Source organism: Perognathus longimembris, chromosome 19 (assembly GCF_023159225.1).
Source record: "Perognathus longimembris pacificus isolate PPM17 chromosome 19, ASM2315922v1, whole genome shotgun sequence".
NCBI classification, from domain to species: domain Eukaryota; kingdom Metazoa; phylum Chordata; class Mammalia; order Rodentia; family Heteromyidae; genus Perognathus; species Perognathus longimembris.
In genome coordinates this window covers 5,275,954-5,295,571 of record NC_063179.1, presented here as the reverse complement: position 1 = coordinate 5,295,571, position 19,618 = coordinate 5,275,954, and the positions used below count along the sequence as shown (strand labels likewise).

The following is a 19,618-nucleotide window of genomic DNA, read 5'->3' as shown; positions in this document are numbered from 1 at the left end:
TGTTGAAGGTTTCCTACCCAGTGTGCCTACAGTTCCTTGCTTAACATGGTTTTAGTTCTAGCAATAAATGGGTATGCACTGGTGCATAATAATTTGACAACTTTTTCATTATTATTACTATAGTGACAATAGTGTTAAAAAATAAAACATAGCTGGGCATGGTGGTTCACGCCTATAATCCCAGCTACTTGGGAGGTAGAGAACGAGAGGGGGGAAGAGGGAGGTCTTCGCCACCACCCTGGGCAAAAGGGAGCCCCTATCTGAAAAATAAAGCACACAGGGCTTGGGGTGTGGTTCCCGTGGTAGAGCACATCAGGTGCTGAGTTCAAATCCTACTACTGCCAAAAAATAAAATCAGACAAATAATATCTGGTTCTCACTTGGTTATCTCACAGTAAAAAGTCAAGGTCTTCACAAATTGGAAACAAATATTCCATATCGCTGAATCAAATTAATATTAAAACCCGCTGCCTATGGGCAGTAACAGGAGCACAGCCAAGGCCCAACCAACACCTGCGGGAGAGCTCAGGGATCCTGAGTGTCTCCTGAAGAGATTGCAAACATTTATTGCAAGAACAGTATCGTGTGTGTGTATGTGTCTGTGTTGCGCACGCACAAGTCCTAGGACTTGAACCTGGCCTGGGTGCTGTCCCTAAGCTTTCTTGCTCAAGGCTAGCACTCTGCCACTTGAGCCGCAGCGCCCCTTCCAGCCTTTTGGGGGCTCATTGGAGATGAGCGTCTCAAGGGCTTTCCCGCTCTGGCTGGCTCTGCAGTTCCAGGTCCTCCGATCCCCGGCCACCTGCACAGCTAGGGTGACAGTCGGGAGCCCCAGTCCCTTGAGCCCAGGGTCTTCAGACGCCCGTAGTGACGCTGTCTTCACTCCAAAGCGCCCGCTCCGCGCCAACGCTGGAAAGTGTGCTAAGGGTCGCAAACACAAACCCAGGCGCCATGCCGGTGGTGAACTGCGCGGGGTTAGGTTCTTAGCCGAAGTTCCGCAGGAGGAGGCTTTCAGGCGGATTCCCCTGCGCTGTGGTGATCGCTGGGGAAACTTGATGAGGCAAAGAAGCTCGTGCTGTTCCCAGCTCCCTCTGGGGAGCAGCCTGAGCGCCCCACTTGCGGGGCACCCCACTTCGAGTGGGTGCACACCCCACTGGCGGGGCACCCCACTTCGGGCGCACCCCACTTGTGGGGCACCCCACTTCGGGCGCACCCCACTTGCGGGGCACCCCACTTCGGGCACACCCACTTGTGGGCACCCCACTTCTGTTGCACCCCACTTGCGGGGCACCCCACTTGCGGGGCACCCCACTTCTGGCACGGCCTCAGGGGGTCGGGGTTCACCCCCTCTCCTCCCCCTCGCTGGCCCCCTTCCCGGTGCGCGCCCTGCGCTCCGCGTCCCCGGCCCCCCGGGCCCCTTCACGTCCTCCTCCTCCAGCGCGGCGCCTCCCGGGCCAGGCGCTGCCTCTCGGCCTCCTCCGCCCGCCGCTTCTCCTCCTTGGCCTCCTTGTAGCGCCACTTGGGGATCTGCAGGTGGGCGCTGTCCTTGGTGCCGGCCGCGCGCTCGGGCTGGAAGGTGGGCGCGGGCGCCTTGCTGACGCGGACGCGGGGCACCACCAGGCCGGGCCGCACGCTGCCCCGCCGCCGCAGGAGCGGCAGGGCCAGGAGGCCGGGCTGGCGCGGGGCCGGGGGGCGGCGGGCCGCGGGGCTCGGGGGCGGCGGCGGCGGTGGCGGCGGCGCGCGGGCCTCGCCCCCGGCCCCGGTCCCCCGGGCCGCCAGGATCTCCGGCACGGCCCAGCGCCTCTGCCCCACGCGCGGGGGGCTGTCGGGGCACACGGTCCGGCAGGCGATGGCCACGGCGGGGCTGCGCAGCCCGGTGGTCACCCGGACCATGTGGTCCAGCGCGCCGCCGTCCTCCGGGCCCCGGGCGCCCCGCGCCGCCAGCGCCCAGCGCAGGCACCGCCGCAGCCTCTGCAGGCAGCCGCGGGGCGCCGCCGGCTTCCCCGCCAACGCCTCGCCGGCCGCCGGCCACTCGGGCCGGTACTTGTCCCCCAGCTGCTCCGGGCAGGGCCGCTCCAGCAGCCTCCGCATGAGCCGGGCGGCCTCCGCGCGGCCCGTGAACGCCGCCCACTCCTGCGCAGACAGCCCCCGCCGGGGGTCCCTGGCGTCCACATCCGCCCCTGGAACGCAACAGAAAAGGCGAAGCTGCGGGGGGGGGGTGCGGCCCCGAGGGACAGCACCCCCCAACACACCCCACCCTCCACCCCCACCCCCCCTCCCCCGCCCTAAGAGCATCCACCGGCTCCTGGGCCCCAATGCCGCCCCAGCCTGCTAACTCTGGCATGGGACACTCGGTGCTGGGCCCAGGTGGCCCGTGCCTGTAAATCCTAGCTACTCAGGAGGCTGAGGAGACCTGAGGTTCAAAGCCAGCCCAGGCAGGAACGTCTCTGACACTATTACCTCCAACTAACCAGCAAAAAGCCACCAGTGGAGGTGCGGATCCAGTGGTAGAGCACAAAAATGCTCCGGGACAGTGCCATGTCCTGTGTTCAAGCCCTAGAACCACCACACACACACACACACACACACACTACCACCAACACCACCACCAACAACAACAACAACCCCGTCTGCACTCAGCACCTAAGTGTGTTGTTTTCTTACACTCCATAGCTTTCCAAAAGCAGTGGAATGGCCAGGAACCATGGCACTATCCCAGGTTCCCATGAACAGGGGCCCTAGAATGTTCTGAAAACGTAACAGTAACAACCGCGTGGTTATCTCTGTCACCTTGCTGGCGGGTGACTGTGGGCCCTGTTGGGTGGGAAAGAGCCCCCCTCCCCGGCCCCCTCCACCTGCGCACACCTGCCTTTGCCAGCCAGGGAGCTACTACTGCCTGACGGGGGCGGGGGGGGGGGGAACGCATCTTACCCAATGCTGTCCCCCACACACCCCCTCTGATCCTAATGAACCAGAGGCGTGCAGGGATGGTGGTCATGGGGGGGGGGGGGGGTCCTGAGGCTGGGAACTGGGCTTTCTACCCACAGCACGGCAGGCAGGATGCTGCGTTCGCAGTGTCGGTGTTACGGGGGGGCGGGGGGGGGCGAGTCGGACCCTTTGCTAGGTGCTGACCTGAAGGTTACCTTCCACAACGCAGGTGGGCCTCGCCCAACCACTTGAAGGTCTTAAGGGCAAAGACGAAGGCTTCCTGGAGAGCACAGTCTACCTCGGGGCCAGAGCAGAAGCTGACTCCTGACGTCCTTGAGACTTCTACCTCTAGCTAGACACATTCTAGCAGCTCCGCTTCCCCCAGAGCCTTTTCCAAGTCAGGCTTCCCTTTCACTTGGTGAACCCTGCCTAGGTCTCCATGTGGTGTGACTGGAGACTGGAGAATTGACACCCGCTCTCTCTCGGTCCAATCCCAGGCCCACGGAGGGTTAAGAATGCGTTGGAGATTTCAAATCCCATTAGCTATACCTCTATTGGCAAAACCGTGTGGAGAACTCGGCTGGGGGCCTCCGAGGAATGGGACCCAGCCAGCCCAGCACCTCCAAACCCATCCCACACAGACGAGGGGCTGAGGGCTCAGGGCTTGGCCGCCTGTCAGCCATCACGACGACCCGCCGGGGCCCAGGCGAACCCAGCTCACCTGAGCTCACGCCCGCCCGCTCACGCTCCTCATTCCCTGACACACTAAAGAACAGTCGCGACTATGTGGAGCTGGGAAACAGGAACGCATGAGCTCCTGTCCGCGTGATAAACTTAGGAGGCGGTAAAAATGCCACGGCACAAAACAGACGACACAGTAAACCTTGATTCATCGCGTGTCGCTTTGAGAAAGGGACACGCTACGGAATTAAAGCCTTAACGAACACAGCACACAAGAGACATTGTCCAAATGTGAATGGAAAACAGAAGCAACCCAGCCACAGCTCCACACCCTTCCTCCGCTGCTCTTCAACGGGCATGCTCTCCTTCAAGACGCCCCTAAGACCCGAACCCGCGCGGCGGAGGCGGCCAGGGCCGGCTGACAGGACAGCTTCCCTCCTGGGTAGGTGGGCACTCGGTGAAGGACAGTACTGAGCGCACGAATGACACCCCACGAATGACGAGGCGCACCTCCCGCCCATAGCACATCACGGCTGCTGCGGCACTGAGACCGCGCGCTACAAGGCAAGCGCTAGGTCAACCGCTGCTACGCTACAGTGTTCAGGGACGAATGTGAGAAAGGGGTCTGTGGGTGTTGGGTAGAGATGCATTGTTTAAAAAAAAGTGGAGCTGTGCCTCATGCAGCTAGCCTTGAGCACAAAAGCTCAGGTCCTGAGTTCAAGCCCCAGGACAGACACGTGCGCCAATACCTCCTACGTGTGGGTGGCACCGTGCCGGGTCACACAGCTCCCCGCACTGGTTGATCACGGGAATTCCCTTCCGAAACGCCACGCCACACGCGGGGACCCCAGGAGGGCTCGCGGGCGCCCCCCTCCCTCCCACTCGACGCTGCTCCGCTCACGGCTCAGTCTGGGTTACCTCCGACCTCATTCTCAACAGCAGCGGCAGCCCCGGCCGGGCCTGGTCCATGGCCTGCCGTCTCTGCTCCCAGGATGCCAGGGCCCAAAGGTCCCCAGCAGGGGGACATCGCCCACGCGGAATCGCCAGTCTCGCAGTGACTGCCACCCGCAGCCCACCGCCCAGACTCCAGCGGCCCAGAGACCCCGACTGTGGCCCAAAGGCCCCTAAGGAGAGGGGTGCACTGTCCGTATTTGCTGCGGATTCCTGCCTGAAACCTGGAAGGAGAGGTGATGGCCAAGGGGAAGGAAGAACCAGGGGTGGGGGCTGGGGCGCCCGCACAGGATGGAGGCCAGTTCTGCACAGTGTCTGCCCACCTCCAGACTCCTAATGAAATAAAACAAGGAGATACGCTGGGCACTGGCTGCTCACTCCTGGTACCTTGGCTACTCCGGAGGCTAAGATCAGAGGATCCTTGTTTGAAGCCAGCCTGGGCAGAAAAATCCAGCAGACTCACAGCTAGAGTTAGCCAGCAAAATGCCCTCCCTCCCCCTTCTCCCCTCCTCTGTCGTGCCGGTCCTAGGGCTTGAACTCAGGGCCCAGGCACTGTCCCTGAGTTTGTGTGCTCAAGGCTGGCACTCTGCCGTTGGAGCCACAGCTCCACTTCTGGAGCTTCTTGTCTGGGCTGGTTTCAAACCAGGATCCTCAGCTCTCCGCCTTCTGAGTAGCTAGGGCGACAGGCCTGAGCCACCGGCGCGGGCCCGGCCCCCGACGCCACTGTCGGGTTTCCAACACGGGCAGCCCAAGGCCAGCCGAGCAAGGGCTGAAGGAGGAGAAGAACTGACTTTCACCACGCGTTCCCAGAGTCGTGTCCACGGTCCTCGCGCTCCCTGGTGTCCAGCCCCTCCCCTCCCCCGGCCGTGGACACCCCCCCCCAACACCCACCACCCAGCCACCTCTGCCTGTCTTGAGCACGGGAGGCGCGGTCAGTGCGATCTCTCAGGACTCACGGTCACAGGAAAGAGCCCAGCGAAGGCCGGGGGGGTGGGGCGGGGGGGACCAGGCCACCCCGGGATAGGATGGGTGGGCTCTGTGCACTGCTCCCCACGAAGGAAGGGGAAGGGGTACGCATCGCAGCCGCTGGCCCCTTCTCCAGAGCCTTCACCGAGGGGGCGTCCGAGCCCTCGCAGCCCGGGATGCCGGATAGAAGCCCGAGGGTTTCAACAGGCAGGGACACAGCGAGAACGAACGAGGCCTCGGCAGAGGTCAAATAGGTCAAACCTGCCAGGCCTCCGCAGATGCGGGGCTTCGGCCTTCGGACCCACGCGTGAGCAGCTCCGGTGGATTATGAATTCCCGGGCCCGCTCCATTTGCTACAGCAGCAGGAACGGACGAAGGCCGAGGGGAGCCACACTCCCTGAAACTCCGGCACCGAGGGGGCTTTTGTTCTTGGCTAAACCCAGTGCCGAGAACACAAAGAAAACCCACGACAGTGGCAGCACGAAGGGAACGCAGCAGCCCCTGGGATGTTGGATGTTAAAGCTGTGTCGCCTGGCACCGGGGAACCGTTGATTTCAGTTTCAAGTCGGGAAGGATTTTCACTGAACAGTTCCTGAGGGAAACCCACGGCCCGAGAGGCTCAAGGTCCTGTCCTGCCACATTTCAGGGACGGGAGAGGGGGGGAAGGCTTTCTCCAAGGTGACGGGGCGAGGAGGCACGACCCGGCTTCAACCTCACAACGGCCCACTCTGCGACTCATCAGAGACACAGGAAAGTGCCACGCGGCACCTCGCCACGGAACTCCGAGCCCAGCATGCGGGGAGCAGCCGGCCGGTCCCCGCGCCATCCCGCAGACCCTCAGCTGTGCCGCCTGCCAGCCTGTCCTCTGGGAACACACATGCCCGAGGGAGAAGAACTGTGAGCCGTGCCGGAGCAAACGGGCCAGCGGGGAAGGAGTCTTCAGCCGGGCTCAGGGGGCTGAGGTCAGGAGAGGATGCGGTGCAAGGCCAGCACTGGCAAAATGAGTGCAAGACACCATCTCGACTAATGAAAAGCTGGGTGTGCTGAGGAGCAGGGAATACTCCCTCCACAGCCGGATGGCCCACGCAAAGAGAAGACTCTATTAAGAAATGAACGGCGGGCTTGGCACTGGTGACGCGTGCCTGTAACCCTAGAGACTCGGGAGGCTGACATCTAAGGATCGCGGTAGGAAGCCAGCTTGAGCAGGGAAGGCCCTGAGACTCTTATCTCCAAACAAACACCAGAAGTGGAGCTGTGGTTCAAGTGGTAGATCTAGCACTCGCCTTGAGCAAAAACACTCAGGGGCAGTGCACAGGCCCCGAGTTCAATCCTGTGGACTGACATAAAATAAAAAGACAATAATAGTGATGGTGCGACTCAAGTGGAAGGGCACCTAGCAGCCTAGCAAGTGAAGCCGTTGTGTGGCACCCACCCGCTCTGTTCTGTGAGGGGTCTGTTGTGTTAGGGTGATGGCTGTTCGCAAGCTGTATTCTTCACAGGAGGAACTTCGCGTTCCCGGGGCCTGGAGGCTGCGTGGGAGACGCGGATGGACGGTTGGACGGACGGGTGGGCGGGCAGAGAGACGTACCTGCCAGCATCAGAGCTCGGATGCAGTCTGTCCGGCCCAGCATGGCGGCTTTCATGAGGGCCGTGAAGCCAAACACGTTCCTCCTCTCAAGGTCCACGCCCGGGAAATAGTTCAACAGGTAGTTGGTGATGGTGGCGTGGCCTGAAAGAGAATTGAACGTGCGTGTGAGTTCACGCAGCTATGGAAAGCGCTGGCTCCCACCAAGAGGAAAGGCGGGGGGAGGGGGGGCTGTGCCATCCACCTGCGTCTGGCCATTTCCCTGTCTGGCTCCCCAGAGCCCGGGGGGGGGGCAGGCGGAGGCTGTTGCTGGGTGGGAGGGGGGGCCCCACGTGGCAGGGCGGGGTCCCCTGGGGTGTAGAGGCCGAGGGGCGCCGCCTGGCTTCCCAGCCCGGCCAGGCGGGGTGCCACCAAGGCCAACAGATGCTGCTGAGCTGGGAAACGCAGTGCACGCACGCGCGCACCCCCTGCCCCCCACCCCTACCCCCACCCACCCCACCCCAGCCCCACGCACACGCCTGTCAGGACGGGAGTCACCCGGCCCCAACGTAAACCTCAGCAGGTGAGAACATTTCCTAGACCACAGCCATCTTCCCTCCCTCCCTCCCCTCCCTCCCTCCCCTCCCTCCCTCCCCTCCCTCCCTCCCAAGGAGACCATGCTATACATCGTACTCTGCACAGTGCTTCACCCACAGGAAACCCATCCTCGACCAGGGCTCCCTGCGCCCCGGCGGGCTCCCCGGTCCACCCCGCTGTCCCCGGGGCCCACTCACCCCTCCTCGCTCCTCCCCCCCCAGGGGGGTCCTGGCCTCGTTGTTGTCGGCACTGGACAACTTTCCCGTGGGGCCACCCCGGTGGTTAAACCACCCGCAGATGCCAGCAGCCCCCCAACTCCCACTCCTGCCCAGGCGGTGAGAACCAGGGAGGCGTGCAGACATTGCTGCCTGCCCCCCCCATGGGGAGGGTGGGGAGCACATCACCCCCACCGCACAATTCCACACCACTGGCACGCGTGTCCACCCCCCACACCCCCCCCCCCCCCGTCATCCCTCCCTTGCTGCGTCCCCACCCCAACACGCCGGTGTCCTGGCTGTGCCGGCCCCAGGGGAGGTGTGGGGTGTCCAGCCGCCCCCCCCCCCAGGGTCCTCAGCCACCTGCGGCCTGGCTCTCCGGCTCTGTGCGTCCCTTCCCCGTGGTCCTTCCAAGCCCCCTGGCGTGGTGGGGACTCAGCCCGGGCCGGCCCCTCCCCTCCCTCCCCTCGCCTGGGCAGGCCTGCACCGGGCCGGGCCGGTCCACCCGCACAGTCCCCTTCCCAGCCCCATCCAGAGGCCTGAGTGCGGGACCAGAGCCCAGGCCCTCGTTCTCCTGAGCTCTGGCAGCCCTGGGGGGTCCCCCAGCCCGCCCCCCCCCGGCATTGGTCCCCGAAGCAGGAGAAGGCGGGGTGACCCCAGGGCTGGCCGGGCTCTGGGAGCACGGGCATCGCCGAGGCGCGGAGCGTCCTCAGTGGATCCCGTGGGTCCCGTGGCCAAGCGGACGTGACATCCCCCCCACACCCCGCTCAGCAGCTTCCGGGCCCAGCTGCAGCCGGGGGGGGGCCACAGCTGTCTGGAGGGGAACCCCCCACAATCCTGAGGTACACGTGGCCACTCCCTGCTGCCGTCCCTCCCCCCGGCCCCAGCGCTGCCTAAATCCTGGGATTATCCGGTCACCAGCTGTCCAAATAAAAGCCAACGCGGAGCTAAGTCAGCAGCGTCCCGCGAGGAGGAGGAGGAGCGCGGCCAGCTCAGAGCTCACGCCGGCGGGAAAGACAGTGTCGCCAAGCCAGCAAGCGGGTGACAAGTGACCGCGACACACGCTCCCCGGGGTCCCGACAGCCCTGGGCCTCCTCTGCGGAGAGGAGGGCAAAGGCCGAGGGTTCAAACCGCTGACCTCCACCACGGCGGGGTGCGAGGGAGGGAACCCTTGGATCTGCTGGGCTTGGGAGCAGATGAAGGCCCGGAGCACCGCACCTGGCACTGAGACTCGGCCGGGGCCTTCGTGGGCAAATGGAGACTCACGGAGAGCCCTTTCTTCAAGGGTGCTAGCCTGTCGCCAGGATTTTCCACGCTGTGCCCCTGCACACACACACACACACACACACACACACACATTCTCTCTCTCTCTCTCTCTCTCTCGCTCTCGCTCTCTCCGTCTCTCTCTCTCTCTTCGGTAGCATTGGCAGGCAGGGAAAGGAAGAATGGAAATTCACCAACAGACAGCCCAGTGCCCAGACCCCTTCTCAAGCCACAGCCCCCATGGTCTGAGATGACGCGGACACCCCAGTGGCTAGTCGCCGGTTCTCCCAGGATTGTCCCGGGTGCTCACTGAGGCCAGGAACGCGGTGGCGGGGGACGCGATGCAGCACTGATCTGAAAGCGGGGAAATGGTCCCGCTTTGGCTCAAGCCGTAGTTCCCGCAGCCGGCCAGGAGAGGGCGCTGCCGGCTTTGGAAAGCGTTCCATTCCCAAGCTGCGCGGCCCCGAAGACGGAGAGGACGGCAGGTGCAGAACAACCCTCCAGACCCCCGCGCCCGGACCCTGTGCGCCACGCCCCGCCCAGAGCGGACCACGGGTGCACCGTCTAGCCAACTCCCAGTAGCCCGTCCACAGCCACGAGGGACTGGCTCCCGCGTGTGGGCCCCGGGGGGCAGCCACGGCAGAGGCCGCGTGTCCGTCTCCGGAGCGCCTGGGACTGTCAGGTTTGGGCACAGGCTTGGTACACAACCCTGGCGGGCGCGATGTTCACCCAACGCCCGTGGTTCCAGAAGCACCGTCGACGGGGCGCGTTGATGCTGACAGTGCAGGAAAATGTCTGCTGACGGCACGGATCGGGAGACCAAGGCAGCGGCCACACTGCTCTCCCCACCGGCCGAGTGGAGGGAGGGGGGGGGAGGAATGTGTGTGCCCGGGGCGGGGGGGGGGGGGGACAGGCTGGGCGGGTCGGATCTACGGGTGACAAGAAGGGAAACTCCTGGCTGGGGTCAAAAGCAACCCAGAAGCTACTTCCTAAAGGAAACCCAGCCCCCCCCCCACCCGCACAAAGGAGGAGAAACTGAGGAAGAATGAGACCCGGGAGGGGGGCGGCGGAGACTTTCCCATGGAGGGGAGGGAGGGGCGGGCAGGAGATTGTCCCAAGACGTCCAGGAGGACGCAGAGCGGACAGGGCCCCAACTACTGTCAGTGGAAACCAAGATGACGGAGAGAGGGAGGGGAAGGGAAGGGAAGGGAGGGAGGGAGGGAGGGAGGGAGGGAGGGAGGGAGGGAGGGAGGGAGGGAGGGAGGGAGGGAAAGGGAGGGAAAGGGAGGGAAGGAGGGAGGGAGGAAGGGAGGGAGGGAGGGGAAGGGGGGGGGAGAAGGGAGGGGAAGCAGGTGCAATATAGCACCGGGTAGTAACTCCCCTAGGACAAGCTGTTACTCATGCATAAAGAGAAAGTAAGAACATTCTCGAATGGGGAGGATTCAGAAGGTCCCCCGGAGCAGGAAGGCCGGGTGATCGGTCGCACGCCGCTCAGGACTCTGCCCGGCTCCGTCCGGCAGGGAGCAACCTGGGGCTGGAACGTCTCCCGGAGCTTCCAACGCCATTTCCAGCTAGGCGGGAGGGGGGCCGAGACCAGGAGGCGCGGACGCAGGACAGCCCTGGCAGAAAGCTCCAGAGACGCCACGGCCAGCAAGGGCCAGCACGGAGGCGCACCCCTGCAATGCCCGCCCCCCGGGCACCGCGGAGACGCGCGGAGGAGGAGCACCCCGGGAGGAGGACCCCGGGAGGAGCACCCCGGGAGGAGCACCCCACAAAGAGCACCATGGGAGGAGCACCCCGGGAGGAGGACCCCGGGAGGAGCACCCCGGGAGGAGCACCCCACAAAGAGCACCATGGGAGGAGCACCCCGGGAGGAGGACCCCGGGAGGAGCACCCCACAAGGAGCACCATGGGAGGAGGACCCCGGGAGGAGGACCCCGGGAGGAGGACCCCGGGAGGAGGACCCCGGGAGGAGCACCCCACAAGGAGCACCATGGGAGGAGCACCCCGGGAGGAGCACCCGGGAGGAGGACCCCGGGAGGAGCACCCCGGGAGGAGCACCTGGGAGGAGCACCCCGGGAGGAGGACCCCGGGAGGAGCACCCCGGGAGGAGCACCTGGGAGGACCCCGGGAGGAGCACCCCGGCCCGGGCCAGCTGAGGACGAGCAGGACCGGCTGAGCAGAGCCTCCGCCCGGCTGCAGCGGCCCAGCGCCCGCCTGCCAGCCCCAGGCCGAGTTCAATCCCTACCCCTGCCAAACCAGAGAGAAACAAAGCCAAAAGAAAGGGGGAGGGGGTGGAACCCAATAAACAAGGCGGCGGCACCGGCACCTCTCCCAGCTCCCGGTCTCGCTCAGCCCCCTTCGGGGTACGTGGGGGCCCTGCGCGGGCTCCCGGCCCCCCCACAGCTACGCCCACGGGCGCGGGCGACACGCGGGGCGACACACGACACCCCGGCTCACGGGCCAGAGCTCAACGGGCGCAACAGCCCCTGCCCAGCTGCGAACCACCTGACCCCACCACCCCCAAACCCCCCAACCCCCTTCCTCCTGCCAGCCAGAGGCCAGCGCGCAGCCGAGTCCTGGCTGACGAGAGGATACACGGCCCCCCCATAGAGGACACAGGGCCCCCCATAGAGAACACAGGGCCCCCCATAGAGGACGCACAGCCCCCCATAGAGGACACACAGCCCCCCCATAGAGAACACAGGGCCCCCCATAGAGGACACAGGGCCCCCATAGAGAACACAGGGCCCCCCATAGAGGACACAGGCCCCCCCATAGAGTCACCCTCCCCCCTCGATAACCTTGGAGACGGGATCCAGGTCCCCTTTTGGAACCCCAACTCCTCCACAGGACCTCACATACCCAGCACAGCATCGAGGCCCGAGGTCGAGGTCGAGGTCGAGGTCAAGGTCAGCGTCCCCCGGCGCCCCCGCCTACCTGCCTGCGCCGCCGTCATCAGGGCCGTGTTCCCCTCGCTGTCCTGCCAGTTCACGTCGACGTGGGGGACACTCCGCCAGGGCCACCACGGCGTCCACGAAGCCGTGGTGACAGGCCACGATGAGGCCGGTCCTAGAAACGGAGGAGGGAAGCCGGTCACCACCCAGGTCCCGAGTGCCCGCGGCGGGGTCCGAGCGGCTCGGCGTGCGGACACCCTACCCCCACCCCCACCCCCACCCCCACCCCGCCTTCTCCAAGACGGGGGCCGGGGTGACTTCCTTCCGGGTATCACCGAGGACCGGCCCTACCCCACAGCACCACGCCGGCCGCCCGAGCACCGGGGCCGGGACCCGGAGCCAGGAGAGTCGTGTCTCGGGCCCAAGAACCGACGGCAAGAGGACGCACCAACCCCAGTCAGCGCCCTCCCTAGGGAGCGCCGGGGGCCACACTGCCTGTCTGCCGGCTTCATGTCCAACAAGTACGGTCATTCTTAGGGGGATTAGCTATTCTCTGCCAGGAGGACTGGCCATCTCCGATCCAGCACTCGAAGCCAACCGCCCCTCCCTGATCTCCCCCCCCCACCCCACGGGGTGGTGGGGTTAGAACCTGGGAACTCTGGGAGGTGACTCCATCATCTGCAGACCTCCTCAGCTGCCAGTAACAGTGCGCTGGAATCAAGGCCTCCCTCTCTCCCAGGCTTCTTTCTGCCTGTCGTCCTAGGGCCCCAAGAGGCTGAGGTCTGAGGATGGTGATTTGCAGCCAGCGGGAGTAGAAAAGCCTATGAGACGCTCATCTCCAGTGAAAACACCAAGAAGCCAGAAGGCTCAAGGAGTAGAGCACTGGCTTTGAGCACAGAAGCCAAGCAAGAACAACTAGGCCTCCGATCTCAGGCCCAGTACGGGTACACGCGCGTGTGCACGCACACAAACAACAACAACAAGAGCCCCTCCATCTCCTCTCCCGACGCCAAGCTGGAAACCATCGTAGGCTGCTCCACACCGGGCAGCTAGGCCAGCTCTATTCTCAGGGCCTGGCGGGGCCGGGCTGGGGCGGAGGGACGCTTAGTTCTGCCCACCAGGTGCCTGCACCACACCCTACCCATAGGTTTCTGGAGGTCAGAAATGCCTCCGCCCATTGCCACCCGTCGCGGGGAAGCAGAACTGTCCCCAGAAGAGAGCCACTGCTGCGCCTGGACAAGCCGGGTGACAGCTACCGGTGCCTCCTCCTCTCCCCGCCCCTCCTCCCATCCCGTCACGCCAGCACCTTTGCAGTCGCACTGGTCCAATGCATAGGAATTGTTCTTCTAAAACCGCATTACCCAGGGGCTGGGAATCCGTACGGCCTCGTGGTAGAGTGCTTGCCTTGCATATACACGAAGCCCTGGGTTCGATTCCTCAGCACCACATATATAGAAAAAGCAGAAGTGGCGCTGTGGCTCAAGTGGCAGAGTGCTAGCCTTGAGCAAAAAGAAGCCAGGGACAGTGCTCAGGCCCCGAGTTCAAGCCCCAGGACTGGCAAAACAACAACAGCATTACCCAGATCGTTAGCAAGACCGACTTTTTGTTCCATGTGTCCACTGGAAGTCGGCCTTGATCTCCTCTCTATAGAGTGATTGATTGGTTTCCTCTCCCCCTTTCCTACTGGGCTTCTTCCCCATTGATCCGTCCGTATTCAGCCACGGATGTCACTGAACATTTTCTATGGCCACACTAATCAAAGCAAGTACGAGTTGGGTGCTGTGGCTTACGCCCTAAATCCCAGCTGCTTATGAAGCAGCAGCCAGCAGCCTCGTGGTTCAAGTCACAGGTAAGAAGTCCACCACACCCATCCGGACCCATAACACCCCAAAGGGACCTGCAATCACCACACCAACACCCCCCCCCCCGGAGTGGGGAGTGGCTTCGGAGGGGACCCGTGGCCGACACCACGGCCTCTCGTGGGCACAGTGGCAGCCAGTGTCTCTTCTTCAGTGTGCATTAACTGCACAAAGGAGTTCCACCGTCCGAGCGCCACAGAACGTGCTCTACGTTCGTCTACGTGGTTCCCGAGCCACAGCAACTAGGAGAGAAAATCTCAACTTGTCTCCCGCCAGCAGGTCACGCGTTACACGCGGGCGGGCCCTGCACCAGCGCGTCCCGAGGGGGCGGGGGCGGAACCGCGCGCAGCCTCAGGACACCTGCGCGCAGGCGGGTGGAGAGTCCTGATTGCCACCGGCGCTGTCCTGACCACCCTGGAAACCCACGAGCGACTGTGCGTGCTGGGTACCAGAGACCGTCCCCTCTGGCTCCAGAAGGACTGGCTCGCGCTTGCGAGTTACGGGAACCTAATCTAACCGTGCACGGGGAAAAAGGAGCAGGAGGCGCAGCCGGATTCCAGGCGAGCCCATTCTGCGGATGAGGTTATGGGGCCTCTGGTTTCCAGTGCGTATCAAGGGCTGCTCATTTTCAGGGTCCCCTCCCCCACCCACCGCCCCGATTCGCCACAGACGCTGGGAAGTCAGCAGGCTCCCCTTGCCCCCCAGTGAGGCCCCCCATCTTTTTTTTTTGTGCCAGACCTGGGGCTTGACCTCGGGGCCTGGGTGCTCCCCCACTCACGCCCCAGCTCTACTTCTGGCACTGTGGTGGTTGACGGGAGAGAACTGCCTCGCAGACTTTCCTGCCCGGGGCGGCTTCGAACCTCGGTGCTTAGACCTGAGCCTCCTGAGTGGCCGGGGTTCCAGGCGTGAGCCGCCGGTGCCTCTACAGCCTTCTTCCAGACAATATCCCCACGAAGGCTGCTTCACAGCCACACACACACACACACACAGAGCGCGCGCGTGACACCGCAGTGTGAGGTCACATCGCGCGTGACGTCACACGCACACACACGCACCACGCGACACCACAGAGCCACCCCTTCCGGTTCTCCATCTCTAGAGGGCCGGGATTACAGACGTGCGCCACGGCACCCAGCCCACGTTTCTTTTAACAAGTCCCCGCCGAGTGACCCGCGGCACCTGCTGGTGTGCCGGGCGCGGCCCCCCCCCCCCCAGGGGACAGGGGGGCCCCCCCATCCCGCCCCTGGGCGCCCCCGTTGAAGGGCAGCAGACGCCGTTCCGTTCACAGTGAGCTTTTCTCTGAAGGACATGGCCCGTTCACTTGTTCATCACCGCACCCCTCGGCCCCTGACCCTCGGGGGGGGGCCCTCCACGGGGGTGGAGGTGCGGGCAGCCAGCAGGCAGGGCCCGGGCTGGGCACTGGGCGCTCAGGAAGCTCAGTGTGTGGCAGGAAGTAAGCAATGACGACACTCAGCTGGCCCAGGGGACTGGAGCAGCACGGACGGTGGCGGAAGCCAGTGGGGGATGGGGCGGGGGGGGGGGCGGGGGGCTGGCACAGGGACAGGCCCCGTGGGGCCAGGAGCTGGCACCCAGGGACCTTCCCAGGTCGGGGCGGGGGTGGGGGGCTCCTGATGACATCACAGCAGGGGGGCTGGGTCCCGCCCCTTCCCAGGCTGGGGGGGGAGGGGCCAGCCATGCCCTTCTCTTCCAGTCTCAAAATACCCCTGGAGTGGGCGCCCCTCCCCGCCTGCTCCAAGGAAAACAAGCCGCCGCCTGGCGCGTGATCAGAGAGAGAAAGGAAAGGGACATCTGTCTGCCTGACTCACGGCGGTTGGGGCGAGCGAGGGCTCCGGCCCCCCCCTCCCCGGGATGTCTGCTTGGCAGGTGTTTGTTAATGTCTCCTAACGTGATTTTTTCCTTTAATGTAAAAGATTTAAATTATAACCTTTTCCAAACGTGAAAGTACCTGACACCGTGAGTCATGGGAGGGATGCAAATTAAACCCGGAGAGGCCCCACTCCCACCCACCAGCGGCTAAAATTAAAGACGCTGACAATACCCAGTGTTGGCGCGGGTGTGGAACTCTGGTGTTCCCTGTGGGAGGGGGTGGAGAGCGGGGTTCCCTCCCCCCCCCCGCCCCGGAAAAGTGGCAGTGTCCATTCAAGTTCAGATCCGCCCCCAGGAGACATCACACGAGCCAAGCGTCTGAAGAAAGCTGCTCTGGGGACACACACCTGTAATCCCAGCGCGTGGGAGGCTGGAGTGGGCGAATCGAGAGTTCAAGACCAGCCTGGGCTACCTAGTGAGACCCTGCCTCAGAAAGAGACAGGCAGACAAGAGACAAAGGCAGACGGTGCAGACCCTGCTGGATGCAAACGTAGGAAAACTGCTGAGCAGCCACACCATAGACGACGCATGCAGTGCTTCTGCTGTAGCTCAAACACCTTGTCTTGAACAGAAACAACCCACACACCCAAACGTGCACACACTCACACACACACACAACCAGCAAGGAAGCGCAACGCTCTTACCAAAGGCACCAAGGGCCAGAAACCTAACCCCCAAGGAGAGGAACCCCACAGGTCCCCAGCGCCCCTTCCACTTGAGTAAGAGGCATAGTGAACATTCAGGGGGGCAGGCGTTTCGTCGCCATGGTTTGCTTCTTGTTTTTTTCCTAGCCTGGAACCGTCGTTGTCGTCGGTCCCTCTCCTGGGAAGAACACAGGTCCCAGGCACAGGCCGCTTCTTCCCAGCCTCTAGCTCCAGGGCCAAGCCCTGCAGGAAAAAGCCAGCAACAACTGGGAGTTGAAGATCAGGCGACCGCAGCTGAAAGCCAGTGGGGAGGAGAGTTCACGAGACTCCAACCCCGCCAATGGCTGCATGCAGAGCCGGGGGCCCGTGGGGGGCTAACGCGAGGCCCAGTCCTGAAAAACAACCAGCACAACAAGGGGGCTGGGAGTCTGGCTCAATAGGGAGAGGACTTGCCCAGCAAGCATGAGGCTCTGAGTTCAAACCCCACACCACTGCCCCAAAAAACCCAAGTCCAGGTCCCAACCCTGGAAGCGTGGCCTCGTTTGGAAATAGGGTCTCTAGGGGAGTGGGGACAGACATGACAGAGCTGCAGCCGGTCCCCAGAGGCGGGGGGGAGGGGTCCCCTCAAAACCGTGAGGAGCTCAGCTCTGCCATCACCGGGACGTCACCTGGATTTCGGGACTGGGGGTCCCCGCGTGCGGACCCCCTTGTGCCGCCATTTCGACGGGCTCTGGAGGGGATTCACACGTCTTCTACGCAGCACCAGGGGCCTCCGTTCTTCTGGCACAACCCCACTGGACCGGCCCCACCACACACCCCATCGTCCCCGTCTTCTCCCTCCCGCCGAGTCTCCTCCGCTCACACACCACAGCGATCCAGGTCTGATGTTTCCTCCCCTCTTAAAAACGGCCCTCCCCCCTCTCCGTGGAAAAGCCCAGAAGGCACACAGCTAGCTAGCTGGCCCCCAGGCACACGGGCTACCCCCGCCGTCCCTCCACCCTGCCTCCCAGGCCAGGCAGACGCCTCAGCCCAAGTCCCTGCCCAGGGCCTGGGATACCACCTGGCCAGCGGCCCTTCCCCATCTTCCACTCGCCACAAGACCCCTCCCCTCTAAACACCCGTCCCTGGAGGCCACCCTCCCACCCCACCCCCATCTGCAGTTAGCGAGGCCTCCACAGCACCCAGTCTGGCAGCTCTGGAAGTTCCTGGCCTCATCCGTCAGTGAACTCCCTTCCGGTTACCTCATCTTCCGGCAGGAAGTTGTTATTCTTAGAGTCCTGCCTCACCCCAGCGAATGGGAGAAACGCCCTGCAGGGACTCAGAGCCCCAGCTCTCCTGGAAGCCTTGCAGAGCCTGTGAGGACGGATGGGTGGGTGGAAGAATGGATGGGCAGGTGGATGGATGGGCGGTTGGATGGATGGATGGATGGGCAGATGGAAGGATGGATGGGCGGATGGATGGATGGATGGATGGATGGATGGGTGGATGGATGGATGGGCGGATGGATGGATGGGCAGATGGATGGATGGATGGATGGGCAGATGGATGGATGGGCGGATGGATGGATGGATGGATGGGCGGATGGATGGATGGATGAGTGGATGGATGGATGGATGGATGGACAGATGGAAGGATGGATGGGCGGATGGATGGATGGGCAGATGGATGGATGGATGGGCGGATGGATGGATGGATGGGCAGATGGATGGATGGGCGGATGGATGGATGGATGGGCGGATGGATGGATGGATGGGCAGATGGATGGATGGATGGGTGGATGGAAGGATGGATGGGCGGATGGATGGATGGATGGGCAGATGGATGGATGGGCGGATGGATGGATGGATGGGCGGATGGATGGATGGATGGATGGATGGATGGGCGGATGGATGGATGGATGGATGGGCAGATGGAAGGATGGATGGGCGGATGGATGGATGGGCAGATGGATGAATGGATGAGTGGACGGATGGATGGATGGGCAGATGGATGGATGGATGGGCGGATGGATGGATGGGCGGATGGATGGATGGATGGATGGGTGGATGGATGGGCGGATGGAAGGATGGATGGGCGGATGGATGGATGGATGGATGGATGGGTGGATGGAAGGATGGATGGATGGGCAGATGGATGGGCGGATGGATGGATAGGCGGATGGATGGGCGGATGGAAGGATGGATGGATGGGCGGATGGATGGATGGATGGATGGATAGATGGGCAGATGGATGGATGGATGGATGGATGGGCAGATGGATGGATGGGCGGATGGATGGATGGGCGGATGGATGGATGGATGGATGGATGGATGGGCGGATGGATGGATGGATGATGAATGGGCGGATGGAAGGATGGATGGATGGGCAGATGGATGGAAGGATGGATGGATGGATGGATGGGCGGATGGATGGATGGATAGATGGGCAGATGGATGGATGGATGGATGGATGGGCAGATGGATGGATGGGCGGATGGATGGATGGATGGATGGGCAGATGGATGGATGGATGGGTGGATGGAAGGATGGATGGGCGGATGGATGGATGGATGGGCAGATGGATGGATGGGCGGATGGATGGATGGGTGGATGGGCGGATGGATGGATGGATGGATGGATGGATGGATGGATGGATGGATGGATGGATGGATGGGCGGATGGATGGATGGATGGATGGGCGGATGGATGGATGGATGGGCGGATGGATGGATGGGCAGATGGATGAATGGATGAGTGGACGGATGGATGGATGGGCAGATGGATGGATGGATGGGCGGATGGATGGATGGGCGGATGGATGGATGGATGGGCAGATGGATGGATGGATGGATGGATGGGTGGATGGATGGGCGGATGGAAGGATGGATGGGCGGATGGATGGATGGATGGATGGATGGGTGGATGGAAGGATGGATGGATGGGCAGATGGATGGGCGGATGGATGGATGGGCGGATGGATGGGCGGATGGAAGGATGGATGGATGGATGGGCGGATGGATGGATGGATGGATGGGCAGATGGATGGATGGGCGGATGGATGGATGGGCGGATGGATGGATGGATGGATGGATGGATGGGCGGATGGATGGATGGATTGATGGATGGGCGGATGGATGGATGGATGATGAATGGGCGGATGGATGGATGGATGGATGGGCAGATGGATGGAA

At 63.2% G+C, this 19,618-nt stretch overlaps 1 protein-coding gene across 1 annotated transcript in view; it reads right to left on the bottom strand.

Annotated features, from left to right (window-relative positions):
- Positions 1-1,416: 1,416 nt before the first annotated feature.
- Positions 1,417-19,618, bottom strand: part of LOC125367522 (ankyrin repeat domain-containing protein 33B-like) — a 31,288-nt gene continuing 13,086 nt past the window's right edge. Inside the window, exons 2-4 of the mRNA XM_048368216.1 lie at positions 12,103-12,233; positions 7,112-7,252; positions 1,417-2,177 (exon numbers count right to left, since the gene is read on the bottom strand). Coding sequence (XP_048224173.1) covers positions 1,417-2,177; positions 7,112-7,252; positions 12,103-12,121 — 921 coding nt within the window. The 5' untranslated portion in view covers positions 12,122-12,233. The remainder of the gene's footprint in view (positions 2,178-7,111; positions 7,253-12,102; positions 12,234-19,618) is intronic.